We start from the raw sequence: 17421 nt of genomic DNA, 5'->3' as shown, positions 1-17421 counted from the left end.
GTTATGTCTCCTATTGAAACTTTTAATGGTTAGGTCCCAAGAAATCAAAGATTTGGCTCTTTAAGAACTACAAGTCCTGGTCAAGGCTTTGAAAGTTTTCTATCATGCAGAGATTTTGCTTCATCTGGATTTGCCAAAAAGTAGGTGTAAACTAACATAAGTTGAGCCAAATCTGACCCATAAACACATTCTTTTAGTCTTGTATATTGATTTTTTTGTTTTGTGTTTTAATTCCAGGACAGTTAACATGCACTGTAATATTGGTTTCAGATATACAGTATAGTGATTTCAACTATTCCATACATCACCCAGTGCTCATCAGAAGTGTACTCCTTTGCCCCGTCAGCTATATCACCCATCCCCCCACCCTGTCTTTGTATATTGTTTTAAATAGTAGAATCTGAATGTCTTTAGGCAGAGCATATGCCCTGTAGTAGCCACAAGACTCAAGTTTCCTGAATAGGATCAAAAATAGCAGAAACTAAAACCCATAAGCAACTGAGTTTGCAACCTTTCCAGAGTAAAGGGAGAAAACATTCTAAGGGAAGCTGACATACCAGACACCGGCACTGCTGGCAGCTATGAGTCCAATTGTCTCCGCTTCGATAGAGCTTGTGTCCATTTTGATCTAAACATTGGCTTGTGACCCTGGTGTCACACTCTGGGCAACAGAAAAGGTCAACGCTTGGATTCTGGCAATCACAAGCTGTCCGTCGGCAGAAGATCTTTCCATCCTGTTTAGAGATGAGGTTAAGGAGGTTACATCATTAGGGAAACAAGGTGGCTGCACTAGGAAAGGGAAACCTTATAAATAGAGCACATAGGAAGGATTTCTTAGAGTCAGAGTACTCCCCTGTCCACCTTTCATTTTGTTTAAAACAGATGCACGTGTGTGCACTCACACATATACACACCGTCTTTCCCTAACTTTGCCTGCAGAGCAGCTCATGTAAAAATGGAGATATTTCTGGGGCGCCTGGGTGGCTCAGTCGGTTAAGCGTCCGACTTCAGCTCAGGTCACGATCTCGCGGTCCGTGAGTTCGAGCCCCGCATCGGGCTCTGGGCTGACGGCTCGGAGCCTGGAGCCTGCTTCCGATTCTGTGTCTCCCTCTCTCTCTGCCCCTCCCCCGTTCATGCTCTGTCTCTCTCTGTTTCAAAAATAAATAAACGTTAAAAAATGGAGATATTTCTAAATTCAAAAAGTCGTATGTTCCTTGAAACTCTTTTTTTCTTAAATGTTTCCAAAAAATTACATTTCTAATTAAAATTACAATTAAACCAAGGATTTAAAAATGCATATATGTTCAAGAACTCGTTTAATGGGAAAACTATGCTCCTGTATTTTTCCCAGTTTACAATGATACCACCAAATGCATTCAAATGTATTCATCTAATTTTATCTCTGTCTCAACTCTGGGAGGAAGTCTGACTTTACCCTTTTTTACAGAAAAATTAACTGAGGCCAAGAGAGGCTAAATGACTTATCCAGTATGGAGTTAAAGATCTCTAAGGAGCATCACCAGGGCTTCTGGTTTCAAAACAATTTTTCTTCTACAAGATAGGCTTTAGGCTATTTATTACAAAGGGCTATATCAGGTGCCTCTTACACCCTAGGTGTCCAAATAATAGGCACAGTACAATTTCTGGAGTAATGGCCCTGAACACTCGTAAAGACTTGAAGTTCAACAGCACTCAAACATTAACACAGTACATTTGCAGGGATGCCTGGGTGGCTCAGTAGGTTAAGCCTCTGACTTTGGCTCAGATCATGGTCTCATGGTTGGTTGGTTCGAGCCCTGTGTCGGGCTCTGCGCTGACAGCTAAGAGCCTGGAGCCTACTTTAGCTTCTGTCTCTCTCTCTGCCCCTCCCCTGTTTGTGCTCACTCTTTCTCTCTCTCAAAAATAAACTACAAAAAAATGATCGTACATTTGCAGCATGCACCCATTATACATCTGTTGCTTACAATAACTTTTCACTTCAGACAGTGAAGACGCTGAAAATGTAAGACGTGTGGCCACCATGTGTGGTTATGACTGCTTTGCTGAATATTTAAAAACTAAAGAATCTCAGAGCCAGGACACATAACCAAGCTTCCTGGGTCTACACTTGAAACTTCTCTAGAGCAACCATATCAAGTCATCAAGCCTATGCTTGAAGTACTCCAGTCTCAAGGAAGCCACCACTATGGAAGGCATTCAATGTATATATCTCTGTTCATGTATGAATGTTAAAAACTGGACTTCTTGTTGCCTCTATCCACTGATATTTGTTCACACTCTTGCTAATCACAGAACTCCCAATCCCCTCTGCCACACTTTCAACTTTCAACTCTTCCATTTGTAGAAGAGAGCATTATGTTTCCACTGAATCATCTCATCTCTGGATTATCTCTTAATTTTTGGACTAGTACCACTAGTTTTGAATCCTTTCATTGTTATAGTTGTCTTCTTCTTCAACAGTTTAAGTATTTCCAATATAATAATAACAATACTCTACCTTGATTTTAACATTTTGTGCTGTACATTGTGCTGTCTTTTATATGCATTAGCACATTTAATATTTTAAGGTTATTTTAATTTTTGAGACACACACACACACACACACACACACACACACACACACACACAAAGGATCTGACGCAGCCTCCACGCTAACAGCAGAGAGCCCGATACGAGGCTTAAACCCAGAAATCACGAGATCGTGACCTGGATCTGAAGTTGGATACTTAACCCATGAGCCACCCAGGCATCCCAGCACATTTAGTCTTGATAAATCTGTGGAGTACAATTTACACTCCATTTCTCAAATGAGGTAGCTGAGTAAAAGAACTAAATATAATTCTTCAGTAACAGTCTGACCAGCAGTGAATTGGGACTCACGGTCACCTTGTTTTAAGCTCTATGTGTTCTTTAAAGTAGCCTGGTTTCAATATTTACTTCCCTACTTACTATGGTATGTCATGATGTTGATTTATATTGAACTTAATGAAGACTAAAACCTCATTAAGCACTATCCCAATCTTGTGTACTCAGTTGTTTGGGGGCAGCAACTATAAAACCTGATATTTATCCTTATTGTATTTTACCTTGTTAGATTCATTTCATCTCTCTTCCTGTCACAATGTTTTCTAAATGCTGTTTCTGTCATCCACCATAGTTCGTCCTCCTTCATAGTCTAGTGACATCTGCAAACTTGATGGATCTGCCCTCAGGGTCTTCATCTACTTCATCGATAACAATGTTGAATAGGACAGCGCTCACTGAGACAAGTTTACTGTCAGCTGAAGTGGAAATCTTTAAATGCTTTACATTTTTTTATGGAGAATGGAAAGGAGACCTGCTGGCTGTGTATATAACGACATAACAGGTTGAAAAATGCTTTTCCTCAAAGCATGTGCATTTTAGCTACTATTGCATAAAATGACAAGAAATCATAATTTTCTAACTATCAAGGGATGACAGATTATACAAACACACACTCAAGTTAAGCAAATGCATTGAGTCAGAGATTATAACTAGTCTGGACAAAGGACTCTCAAGATTCTGGGACTCTTCCAACAATAGGCCCTTATTTTAACTCAGTTATGTATTTTGCTCGTGTAACCATTGCCCAGAATAACTCCCTAGTGATTTATTTTAACCAACACAAGCTAAAAAAAAGTAACGGTAGCTACCATATAAAATCATATGGTCAGGTCAGCTACTGAGGTCACAGTATTACTCTCCCCAAGTATAGAATGATTGGGCCTCCATAACCTAAAAGCTTTATCCACAAACCACAGTAAACAGGGACACATTGCTTTAGAAGAGGCTATCGTACCACAGGCAATAAGGCCCAATCAGAATGTTAGGTTTCTCTCTGCATGTGGGGATTAAAAGAATGAATAAGAATAAGTGGATAGCCTCCAGGGTTAGTGCAAAATAAAGCAATTTCCTATCTCATCAATTATGTGAAAATGCCAAATAGGCCCCTCTTAGGTTCTAACATATTTTAGAACAATGGCTATGTTCATTCTGCCTTTTGAATTACAGAGTAACTGTCAAGAAAATCATTTTTAATAATGAAAATGTCACAGGTGGCTCCATTAATTCAATGAGAATGCCATTACAAAACCTCACCTAACAGAACACAGCCACACTAGCATCTAAACTTGGCAAGACAATTGAGCTCAAAGTTGGTGAGTAATCTTTCTCATGCTAGATCTCTGGGGTCATTCCCAGAGCCTGACCTCAGTCCTAGCTGGATTGGTCAGAATAAGCCCCATCTAAATGCCAAGGATGTATTTTTTCACCCTTCTGCTGTAGAAGCTAAATGCTTTTATGTAATTTTATAATGGATTTCAGCTATAAACAATGACTACTATATTATTTAAATTGCTCCTGAATTTTAAGAAGCAGGGACATACACTTTCCCATCAAATAAAAAAGGGATTTATTCTTACGCCATGGAAAGTTACAGGTTTTATACTATAAATTACACATTTTATTACTGAATAGTTAACACATTATTTACTCCAGATTGCATAATATCACTTTTCTGCCACAGTTTTGAAACTTTTAAATCAAGAAGGTGGAGGTCTTGGGGTGCCTGGGTGGCTCAGGTTGTTATGTGTCTGACTTGATTTCAGCTCAGGTCATGATCTCACAGTTCATGAGACCAAACCGAACATCAGGCTCTGTGCTGACAGTGTGGAGCCTGCTTGGGATTCATTCTCTCTCTCTCTCTCTCGCTCTCGCTCTCGCTCTCGCTCTCGCTCTCGCTGTCGCTCTCTCTTGCTGCCCCTCCCCAACTCACGTACATAGGCACACTCTCTCTTAAAATAAGTAAATAAAAACTTAGGTAAGATTATTTATGTAAATTCAATTATAATATAACCTGGGTTTGGCAAACTGACACCTACAGTCTAAATTCAGCCAGTCACCTGTTTCTGGAAATAAAGTTTTATTAAAACACACCTTCCCTTGTTCATTTACATATTTCCTTTGGCTGTTTTCACACTCTAATGGCAGAGTTCAGTATGTGAGACAGAGACCTGACAGTTATGCAAAGACCATCTGGCCCTTCATAGAAAACATTTTTTGATCTTTGATATAAAGAGTAAAATTAGGAGTGGTACTCTAGACCCATCTATTCTACCTTCTCACATACAAATTTTTGTGTTGTGATATCCAGTCTTTACAAAATATTAATTTGGCTTCAGGTTACACCACACAACCAGCCCTCTCTAATTAGCACTTCTCTAATAAAACTCTTAACAGTCATTGATTCCAAATGTCTCGTTTTAATGAAGAGGAAATCAGGTCCAGAGAGGGGAAAGCACTTCTCTCACAGAGCAAATTAATGACAAAACAGGAACCAGACCTCACTCCAGACATTCATGGCAATGATTTTCCAATATGCTAAGGGTAGGATAAAAGGACTTCACACAACTCAAATCAGAAGGATTCTTGAGGCAATGTTCTCAAATGTGGTCCTCTGACAAGCAGCATTAGAATCTCCTGGAAACTACTTAGAAATGCAAATTGTTGTGCCCAAACCCAGACTCACCAAACAAGAAAGTCTATGGGGTAGACTCAGTGATCAAAGTTTCACAAACCCTCCAGGGGATTCTGGTCCAAGGAAGAGTTTGACACCTCTGATGGAGAAACAAAGCAATGAAAAGGCAGGATTTGGAACTACATGCAGTAGAAGTATGAAGTGAGGAGAACAGAAAAGACGACCCTGTTCCTTGACAGGACCCCTAGAGTTTTGAGGGTGAACTAAACTTGCCAATGTGTTCATGTTTCAAAGAAAAGGAAGCACAATTTTAGGGCTGGCACAGCCAACTCCTTCCATCAAGAACACCCTAGAGAGGAAGGTATTGACAATGTCACTGGTTAGGTTTAGAGAGCAAAGCAAAGCATTTTTAGGAGTAAACTGCAGGATTTCAGAAAGCTAGCCTCTACCCTGGCCCCAGGCACAAGCTGATTCATCCCTGTTCTTCACTCTACGAATGGGTGCCACAGGAGAACGGCAGGGTTATTTTATTGTCAGCTCCTTGCAGACAGGGCTTTCTTCTTGCCTGAAGGAACCCCTTAGGTTTCCCTAATCTGGCCACCTTTCTCAGTTTCTGAGCAAAGGCTTGTATGAGGCCAGGTCATGTGGTCAGCATTCCAGACAATCTCATGGCAAAGATCCTCTCCACTTTACCCTTCTTCTGTGTTGCCACAGGAATTTGGCCCTCCACTTGCAGAGCGCAAGTGGTTATTTATGGTATCTATTTCCCTATCCATCTCTAGTACTACATTTAGTTAAAGGATGAATGCTATTCACTTTTCAACTAAGAAAATGAACAAAACAAAACAATCCTGCAGGCAGCACAGAAATAAAATCTGGTCTTCACAGCTTGTTTTCTCCCACTGGATTTTCCAGTTACTACTAGAAGTAGATGAAGGTGTAGGAATAAATGCAAGCCTAACTTGCAACCCTGGCTCCTTCTCTGATCATTGGCACCGGAACACTTTTGACCCAGGAAAATGGGGCAGCTAAGTTGCAAATATGCCACTCTGGAGCTTCTGCCCACAGAATGAGGGCACACATGGCCACAGGGAGTGAGTGTCTGACATTATCATTTATCAAGACCCATGACTTAATTTCGGTGTTACCTTTCATGTGATCTTCTGTCTCTAACCCTCCTTCGGGTTCTCATCTTTACTCTCCTGAACCTTCAATTCAGTCTAAGTGGTACCTCTCCATTTAGTTTGGATCTCCTCAGTCCTTCTACTGTGCTGTCAATCAGACTTTGGTTGGGCCATGCCAATCCTCAACAAAAAGTCACTCATGATACTCTGCTGCCCACAGAATAAAGTCTGAATTCCACTGTGTGGCTCTATCTGTAACCTTTCTCTCTCGGCTTATTATCAGTTATCCCCCTCCCATACTCTTCTTTTTTTCTGATATTCTAAGCCCACCATTTACTTCATATTTTCCTTAACACATGCAATGTTTCTGCATCTTTGTTCTTGCTATTCCCTCTGCTTGGGATTCACTTTCCCCACATCTCTACTTGGCTAAATTTCTCATCCTCGAAGGTCTCACTCAAATGTCACTTCCTCTGTGACATCTTTCCTTATTCCTTTCTGCATCCTCCTAGAATACAATAATACTTCGCTTTTCCATGTCCCTATAACAAATCATTCATGACTACAAGGGCATGTCAGGTGACTGTGTATCCATTTGTCTATTCATCTCCATAATCAACAATATAATATGACCACTCATACTAAAATGCTGCAGTTTCCAAGAAGTTAAAAATCTGAGACCTCTCTATCTTCCCATGTAGCACAGGTAGAAAATAAAGATGTCTCCTAAGGCTCTGGACAAATTTATGAATGGAAGAGCCACAGATGGGTATCTGTGAAAAGAAGCTGGGATATAACTAAGATTTAGAGGTCAAGCCCAAAGAGACCACCATTTTTCATTCTGTGGTCTGGATAATGCTAGAAGAACATGGGTTCCAAGCAATTTAGCAATCTTTCTGGGCCTAATCAACTAAGTGGTCTAAAGATGCATAAAATTATTGTCACTGTTAAGGAAGCACATGGCATCTAAACAAAATCCGAAATCCATTTGGGCCTACTGTTATTGCCGACCTCCATTAAGTTGTGGACATGTTTCAAGACTTCTTTTTCAATTGGCATGAAACACTAGTAGCTAACCTGGTGTACTGACTCTCAAGGGGGAAAGTGGCCTTTAAAAGAACTTTGAGTCTTCTTTGGTAAGTGATTAGTCATGGAGAGAGAGCTCTCTGCAAGTCTCTGAGCTAGGTACTTCAAATTTATCTTGATCTTAATTCACTCTCACAGCAAATGTATCTGCAGATATTAACCCAGTCTTACTGATAAAAACATGGCTCAGAAACATAAATAATCTTGCAGAGTTCACAGAACCACACCCATGTGGAGCAGTAAGGCTGGGAACCCATTTCTCTGACTAGAGACCTTGGAATTTTGTCATGGATATCTCGGTTTCAGGTCTACTGCCACCACTTACTTGTGTGAAACTTGAGTTTCTTGTTTCTTCTGTAAAGTAATAATATTTACTTCATGAGGTTGTTTTCAAAGTATGAGCAGATACTTATAAGTACCAGACACAAAAGAAATGTTCCCTCATTTCTACCTCCATGCTTAGGACAGAAGGAAGATCTTGGGGCTGAGGAAGAGATTGCCAAACCATATCTATACAGAATTATCCAATAACATTGTTCCCCCTACCCTCTCTTCCCCACCAGTTGTCTTAATTTCCATGTGTCCTTTATAAATCATATTAACTTTTCTAAATCTTATCAGAACTTCAGATAATATGTGGCTAAGTTACAGGAGAAATTATTTGGGCTATACTATGTACTATCATTCAATAGTACCTATTGAAACGCCCTTTTTCATGGATGTCCTAATTATTTATTGCAGGTTCTTTATCTTTTTCTTGTCATGGTAAGCCTGACCATAAATTATATATTGAACCAGGGGCACCTGGGTGGCTCAGTCAGTTAAGCGTCTGACTTCATTTCAGGTCATCATCTCACAGTTCTTGAGTTTGAGTCTTGTTTTGGGCTCTATGCTGACACCTCCGAGCCTGGAGCCTACTTCAGATTCTGTCCTGTCTCTTTCTGCCCTTCCCCCACTCACTCACTGACTCTCTCTCTCTCTCTCTCTCTCAAATATAATATTAAAAAAAATTTATATAGAGAGCCAAAAACTAGGGAAAGAATTTGAAAGATTTCACTCCAAGTTTACCACTTTTTCTAGTATTTATCAATCCTTTCTGTTGAATATTTATCATATTAACATAATATTAATAATATAATAGTGATTCAATATAATAATTTTCAGGGTGTCTGGGTGGCTCAGTTGGTTAAGCATCTGTCTCTTGATTTTGGCTCAGATCATGGTATCATGGTTGTGAGTTCAAGCCCTACGTCAGGCTCTGTGCTTGAAATCCTCTCTCTCCCTCTTTCTGCCGCTCCCCTGCTCTCTCTCTCTCAAAATAAATAAATATACTTAAAATAATTAAACATTATAATTTTCATGCTGTATTTCATATTTAAAATATATAAAATAACACAATTAGATGACAGAATACAAAAGCAATAAATATTCAGCATAGGTTTGAACCTTTCCATGTAAAACTTATGTTTTAAGAAAAATTCCTACTGTCATGTACATAAAATTAATGGACTCAAAAGACTAATGCTGGTGTACTCAGCTCTATAGTGATATTCAGACATCCTGAAGTGCCTGACATTTTTAAGCAGGTGTTAGAATAGCTGAAACCTTGTGGAAAAATGCAATGTTGTGAAATCCAGGTTACTTTTAAACCATTTAAATATTTAAACCCTCAAATATGAAATTGATCCAAATTATCACTCTTTGTATTGTAGAGAATTTGAAAGAATAATTTGTACATGATGACATACTAATCCTATTTCAATGTACAATATGCAAATAAATGTATACATAATACTTATTGTAAAGTAAATGTAGAAATGCCAGCTGCTGGCAAGAAACAAAAAAGAAAATCCTGGAAAGGATTTGAAAGGTCTATATGAATAATGATGCTAAGCCACAAACTAAAACATTTTGGAAAGGGTGAGAGAGAAATACTGAGGGCATAAATGTCACTAGCAGTTTCCAGACTTACAGAATTTTAGAGACAGAAAGAACTTCTGATATCATCTAGCCAATTGTACAGCTGAGGAAAAAGGCTCTGATGCTAAGTTGTTTGCTCAAGGTCACGAAGCCAATTACTAGCAATGCCTGGAATAGAATCCAGGTCTTCTCATTCCTGGTGGAATGCCTTGAAGTTGCATAATCCAAGGAGTTTAAGGGAAGAGAAAAGAACCCAGGAATAAGAGTAGAGTGAGAAAGGTTGATTTCTGGCTTTGTCTAGGTTTAAATTCAACTTTCTTCTAAGTCTAAATGAGGGAGATGATATTCCATCTTCCAAGTATAATATAGGAATCATATAGCTGAGTATTTATTTTGAATACTATCTAAAGAGGCTTATTGTCCTTGGATAATATAAACACTGGGTCAAAATAAGAAGATAAAAGCACTTTAATTTAGTGGATAATATAATCTAGGGAAAAATGCACCAATTTCACCGTTAGCATGCCAGGACACATTTCATTTATAGTCTCTCTTTGAAGGACAATTTTGAAGCATCATAAAGAAGTTATTAATCTCTTTATGATATGACAACACAGGTCGTGTATGAGATTGAGTGGCTTCTGACATCTGGCTTGTATAGTTTTTTTCTCTTCATAGTCCTACATTCTTTGATTCTTCTTTTAATATGTATTCCATCAACTAAAGCCTACAATGTAAGAAGTATTTGTGAGTGCCTAGCTCAAAGACTTTCCCTACCATAGTTTGCAAATAATTTTTCCACTGTCTTTTGGCATCTTGAGTTTTTGAGGAAAGTCTGAAGGCAACCTGAAATTTCCCAGGATACGCTGACCTTATGCTGTCCTGATGCTTATGGCACTAGTACTGGTCCTGATGGCTTTATACTGATTGGTCTTGTTATAGTAAGAGAATCCTTTTGGTGTACAAATCAGTCATCCTTCTCTTTTATCTATGAAATTGGTTTTGTTGCATTTGTTGTGTTCTCTTCAGGAAAACCCACTACGTGTTAAATCATTACTGTCAGCTTCCATATCTGTCACGTAATCATATTTCTTCTCCACCTTTCCCTTTCATACTTAGTGGTTTTTTCCCCCCTCATCTCTGTGGCAGCAGTACTGGTTTGATTCCAAGAAGCTTCTGAGGTAGTCTTCATAGTGCAGAGATTTTCCCCTCAATTCATTCTCCAGGAGCCGCTTTCCTTCTCCTTCTCGTTTAATGCTCTTGCCTTTTTGTCTATCTTGCTGGAATTCTTGCTTTAATTTCTTTGAGGGTCTAAAGAAGCTTTATCTAAATGTTTCTTCAAATGGATGATCTAATTTTGTTCAAGTACGTATTCTGAATTTGTACTCCACACTCCCATTATTGTAATATCTATGCCTAACTCCCATGTTTGTTTGTTTGTTTTCTTTCTGGTCATCACTGAATGAAGGTGGCTCTTTCTGAAACTGCCTGAGAATTTCATGATGCTGCCACTTTTTCTCCTGATCACCTGAGAATTTTTAAAATTTCTAATTGAAGTATAGTTGACATACAATAATATATTAGTTTCGGGTGTACAGCATAGTGATTTTATAATTCTATACATTACTCAATACTCTCACCACAATAAGTATAGTCATCATCTGTCACCATATCATATTATCACCATATTATTGACTATATTCCCTATGCTCTACTTTTCATTTCCATGTTATTTATTTTATAACTAGTTTACACCTCTTAATCTCTATCTTTAATTTCACCCATCTGCTCAACCCCCTCTCCTCTAGCAACCATCAGTTCTCTTTATTATGAGGTTTCTTTTTTTGTTTGTTCATTTTTTTTCCAGATCCCACATGAGTTAAATCATATGGTATTTATCTTTATTTGACTTAGCCTAATACTCTCCAGGTCCACTCATGTAGTTGTAAATGGCCAGATTTCATTCTTTTTCATGGTTGGGTAATATTCCAACATTTCATACATGCATATGCATACCAAATCTTCTTTACCCATTCATCTATCAGTGGACACTTGGTTTGCTTCCATATCTTGGCTACATTAAATAATGTGGCAATAAATACAGGAGTGCATATATATTTCCAACTTAGCATTTTCATTTTCTTTGGGTAAATACCCAGTAGAATTACTGGATTATAGGGTATTTCTATTTTTAATTTTTGAGTAACTTCCACAGTGGTTGCACCAATATATATCCCGACCAAGAGTACAGAAGGGTTTCCTTTTCTTCATATCCTTGACAACATTTGTTATTTCTCGTCTCTTTGATACTGGCCATTCTTACTGGTATGATGTGATATCTCATTGTGGTTTTGATTTGCATTTCCCTGATGATTAATGATGCTGAGCATCTTTTCATGTGCCTACTGTCCATCTGTATGTCCTATTTGGAAAATGTCTATTCAGATATTTGCCCATTTTTAATCAGATTATTTTTGGTGATCAGTATCAGTTCTTTGTATATTATGATATTATCTCTTTATCAGATATATTATTTGCAATATCTTCTCTCATTCAGTAGACCTTTCCATTTTATTGCTGGTTTCCTTTGTTGTGCCAAAGGCTTTTATTTGTTACAGTCCTAATAGTTTATTTTTGCTTTTGTTTCCTTTAGCATGAGGAGACATGTCTAGAAAAATATTGCTAAGGCTGATGGCAAAGAAATTACTGCCTATATGTTCTTTTAGGAATTTTATGGCTTCAGGTCTCCTATTTCGTTCTTTAATCCATTTCAAGTTATTTTTGTATATAAGTGTAAGAAAGTGATCCAGTTTCACTCTTTTGCATGTAGCTGTCCGATTTTCTCAACATAATTTATTAAAGAGACTGCCACCTTTGTTGTAGGTTAACTGACCATATGAGTGTGGATACATTTCTGGTCTCTCTATTCTGTTCCAGTGACCTATGTCTGTTTCTGTGCAAGTACCACACTGTTTTGATCAATATAGCTTTATGGTATATCTGAAATCTGGGATTGTGATACCTCCAGCTGTGTTCTTCTTTCTCAAGTTTGCTTTGGCTATTTGGGGTCTTTTGTGGTTCCATAAAAATTTTAGGGTTATTTGTTCTAGTTTTATGAAAAATACTAGGGACTTCCCTGAATCCATAGACTGTTTGACTCTGCTTCTTTGAATAGTAAACCTTGACCCTTTGCTGGCTTGTATAATTCTGCTATTATGTGATTTAGTTTTATTTGAATTTGAAAACAAGAGTATGGTTTAACAGCCAGTATTTCTGTCTCAATCTTGACTTCTTAGCCTCAAAGATGATGATGCCATTATAGTCCATTTGGATGCTTATGTGTTGGAGCTACTACTTATGAAATTGGATTAAAATATTTCTAGATGCAAATAATAGAAAAAAGCAGGGTCACAAATTCATTTTTTTGAGAATGATCTACAGAATTTGATTTAGGGTTTTTAATTTAGTTTCTTTTTTAAGGAACTTTTTGGAGATTTTTTTAACTTAGCTTCTTTTTAAAAAAAAGTTTTATTTCTTTTGAGAGAGAGAGAGAGAGAGAGAGAGAGAGAGAGAGAGAGAGTACATGAGAGTTGAGCGGGGCTAGGGAGGCAGTTCAGAGAGGGAGAGGGAGAATCTCAAACAGGCTCTTTGCTGTCAGCACAGAACCCAATGCAGAGCTCAAGCTCACAAACTGAGATTATGATTTGAGTCAAAACCAAGGGTCGGACGGACACTTAACTCACCAAGCCACTCAGGCACCCCTTTAATTTGTCTCCTAAATCAAAGCTGTCCTCTCCTTCCACAAGTTCTTGGAAGCTATGCTATTAATGAGTAATAAATGCAATTGGAAAACAAAGACACAAAGAAGGAAATCTTCCTTGTACTTTATTGATAAGGTGGTGGGGTGGTGATAGAGGTGCCATTATATTAACAATATAAGGTTACAAGGATTGTTCATTTTTTTCTGGAATTTCAGTCTAATCCTCTGACTTTGGCAAGAGTTTAAAGAGTCAAAGCAGAATAAATCAACTTATATTGCTTGGATTATTAGCATAATTAATTAATGAAACTTTGGGAAGTTTTAATGATTTAATGGAACTTAAAGGAAGTTCCCTCCCATGGGCCTAAATAAAACAAAAACTGAAAAAGATATTTTGGTTTCACACACTACTCAAGACTCAACAAAAATCTCTTATTGATTCCAGAGACTGGGGCTCTGCAAATCCTAAAAAGGATTTCCGGGTCAGGTTGTGATCATCCTCGTAAGTTTGGGAAAAACAGTATTTTCTAGAAAAGCACTAATAAAGGAATTCCTTCTTGTTTTGCTGGCTGAATGGACACCTACCTGCCAACCTTTTCTATATACCTTTCTCAACTATTTTAAACCACAACAAGCTTTTCTTTCTGTTAAAAACTTTGCCCTTTGTGTCACTAATACAGTACTAAGGTTACAGTTTGAGCTTAATCAGGTGAGATTGCCTATTTAATCAGTTTTAAATACATGAGCAGATATCATCTGTGGAGAGTTATAGGACTTGTGGCAGAATAAGAAAACTATGAAATTTGGGGAAAACTACTAGAGTTCAAGTCCCAGCTTGGATATTTATGTATTGTGATATTTAGGGTACATTACTTACCCTAAAACTCAGAAACTGTATCTTTCAAAGCTGTGCTGTAAGAATTAAGTGTGATGCTGTTTTTAAATTACAGGGTGCTTGGAACAGAGGAGGTGCTCAGTAAATGGGGTCACTGGACCTGTGTTTGGATGTGTGGAACCAGATGCATGTATAAGGTAAAAAGTGAGCATGATGGAGTAATGATCTAAACACTTGGTAATGTAGCTCTCCTAAATGGGTGCTCCCAGGTCCTTTGGAGGTGTGGTAGACTTGAAGACAGGTGAATGAAGGTTCATTTCCACTCTATTCCCAGGGAGCTCTCTGAATTTATCAGGACACCAGCTCCCTAAGAGACTACTAAACAAGTCATTTCTTGTGGTTCCCATGCCCATAAAGCCCAAGATTAAAAAGTCCCATCCACAGACATAAAAATACAATGCAAGAGCTACAGTAAAGCAGTTTCAAAGGAAAATGAATAAGCAAGATCAACAAAAGAAAAAATAAAGCACAAGGAAATCAAACATTTTAATAGGCCCATTTTGCAAAGCATAAAGCTAAAACCGGGGGATGACAGGCTTATTTTCATAAGCATTAAACTCACTTCCAAACAACCTAATGTAAGGAATAGCCAGCCCAGCAGTGAGAACGGAAAGAAGACATCATTTATCAGCAGGCCTCATACTATCATTTCCATTTGTTCAGAACAGAGGTCCACCTATCTCTGACCGCTGGAAGCAAGCCTATGTGCCTTGCTTTTCTGGATGATGTTATCACAAAAATAAGCAAGTTCATGCAGGTGATCATTTCAGGCAAAGAGTAGTTTTAATCAGCAAGTCTGTGTAAGTGTGGAATGAGAGCTCATTAAATCTCTCACCCAACCAACCTGAAAGGCACTGTAGGCTCTCGGTGGGAGCACCAACATTGGTTTCTCTGCCCTACTCCCCCCGTGTTCTGCAGTCTCTTCTCAACTGCACACCTCACTTCTCACTAATGGCATGATCAATTCAAAACAGGTTTGCCTGCCACTCAGCATCATCATTAGCTGTAGCATGGATTAGAATGAGAGAAGCCTTTTCAGAAACTACAGGAGACCAGCAAGTCAACGCCTGGGGGAAAGAGGTGGGGCGGAAGAGAAGAGTGAAGGGAGGAAAAGAACAGTTACAATTCCTGCCGCACTGTATTAGTCTCACCTTGCAGGAACAGACAGAGCACCTGTCTTCTTTCAAGGTCCACACTTGTCCATTGCGCTTCAGTCCTCCTTCATGAGGGCAGTCACCAGAGCAGGAGGGCCCAGAGGGACAGAGGCAGTCAAAGCCCCCTGCCAGGTTGATGCAGGCAGAATCATTCCAACAGGTATGGGTTCTTAAGGCACATTCATCAATGTCTGCAATAAAGAAGGCACAGAGCTTTACAATTTAGCCAAGACTGTGATTAGAAAATGTCATTTACAATAGCATTAATATTACTGAGCATTTACTTTGTGCCAAGTACTGTGCCAAGCTGTTCACATGCATTATCTCATTTACTCTGCAAAGCAGCTCTGTGTAGGAAAATCTGTTCCTATATTTTGCAAATAATGAAGCTGAGGCTCATAGAAATGAAATAGCATGCCTACGGTCATAGAGCTAATAGGTGGCAGGTCTCATACTCAAACCTGCAGCTGTTGGACTCCAATTACTAAATTATCCAGTAGCAGCTCTAATCCAGTTTTAGGATATTCTCGAGAGCTGTACCATCTAGAGGCCATAAATAGTCCTAATTCATTAACAGTGGGGATACACCCTATACAGATCTGGGTCTTTTAGAAAAGGTGTGAATAAATCATCCACTGAGTAGGAATAAGTGGGCAATTAGGGCAACCTTGAACCAATCAGACTCCCCCAGATCCTGGGGCCAAGGGTGAAAGAAGAGGGACTAATTCTTGGTAGTTGCCTTGCCTAATCAAATCCTCTCCATCCTAATGGTCAGAAGCATTTTTGTCCCCAGAAAAAAACATCTTAGAGCTATGGTACATATAGCATGGATGAGGATGGAAGACACACATATATTTTATGGTTTTTGAATGACAGCTAAGTATGGAGGGAAAGCAAAAATCCAGTCAGCTTTCCCAGACATTCAAAGCTTGAGTGACCTTAACATCTCAAACACATAGCTGTCCAGTCCTGGATTGAGCCTCTTCCCAGCAGGCAATCTATTACTTCAAAAGGCAGCCAATTCCATCGGATAACTCTTTTAGAAATGTCTTCCTTAAATGAAATGAAATATATTTTCCCCTAGAACTCCTACTTATTGGTGCTAGTTCTGAGACCACTCAAGAAAAGTCAACTTGAGTTTTCTTATTTGTGACAATCTTTACACGATTTAAAGATTTTGGTCATTTGTTTATCATAGTCTTGTACTCCACTGGTCAATCTAGTGCTATGTCCTTCAAATATCCTTCAGATGATCCTTCTGTGCACAAGGTTTTTTTGAACACTAGGTATTATAAATGTTAACAATGACATTTAAGACATTGCCCTTATGTAGGTGACAAGGAGAAACACTAGAAGGACATATAGATAACTATTGTTAGGCATCTGATCAGGAAGTTTAATCCCTATAGTAAGTTAAAATAAGAACATTATAAATTGGGGTGCTTGGGTGGTTCAGTTGGTTAAGCGTCCGACTTAGGCTCAGGTCATGATCTCACGGTTTGTGAGTTCAAGTCCTGTATTGGGGTTTCTGCTGTCAGTTCAGAGCCCACTTCAAATCCTCTGTTCCCTAATCTCTGCCCCTCCCCCCGACTCTCTCTTTCAAAAATAAACAAACGTAAAAAAAAAAAAAAAAAAAGAACAGTATGAATTAACTTACTCTACTTCCTAAATTTCATGTTAAATATGTATAGGTTGTGGGCATTTGGTTAAGGGTTGTGAGCTAAATTAAAGAAAAAATAATTCTAAGTGGCATTTTTCCCTAAAGTACTCAAAGCAACAGTGCTTAAAGGCATAATATATATTTACTGTTAGTGCTTTATACTTAGTGTGTCAAAGTTTTTTGAAGCTTTTCCAGGAGTTATGCCATATAATTGCAAGACGGAAATAGTTACTTTCGTTTTACAAAATAAGAAACTAAGGCACAGAGATGAGTAAGTGGTCACACATCTAGTACCACGTTGAAGCAAAGGTGGTATCCTGGGCCT

General features: G+C 38.5%; 1 protein-coding gene across 5 annotated transcripts in view; it reads right to left on the bottom strand.

Moving 5' to 3' along the window:
• The window catches only part of NELL1 (neural EGFL like 1), an 883212-nt gene that overhangs the window by 3939 nt on the left and 861852 nt on the right, over positions 1-17421 (bottom strand). For all 5 annotated transcript variants that reach the window (XM_003993068.5, XM_003993069.5, XM_045039061.1 and 2 more), the window contains 2 exons: positions 15434-15627; positions 558-734 (listed from right to left, as the gene is read on the bottom strand). In XM_003993068.5, coding sequence (XP_003993117.2) covers positions 558-734; positions 15434-15627 — 371 coding nt within the window. The remainder of the gene's footprint in view (positions 1-557; positions 735-15433; positions 15628-17421) is intronic.

This window comes from Felis catus, chromosome D1, assembly GCF_018350175.1.
Source record: "Felis catus isolate Fca126 chromosome D1, F.catus_Fca126_mat1.0, whole genome shotgun sequence".
Taxonomy (NCBI): Eukaryota; Metazoa; Chordata; class Mammalia; order Carnivora; family Felidae; genus Felis; species Felis catus.
The sequence above is the reverse complement of the archived record's forward strand: the minus strand, read 5'-3'. Positions and strand labels throughout refer to the sequence as shown.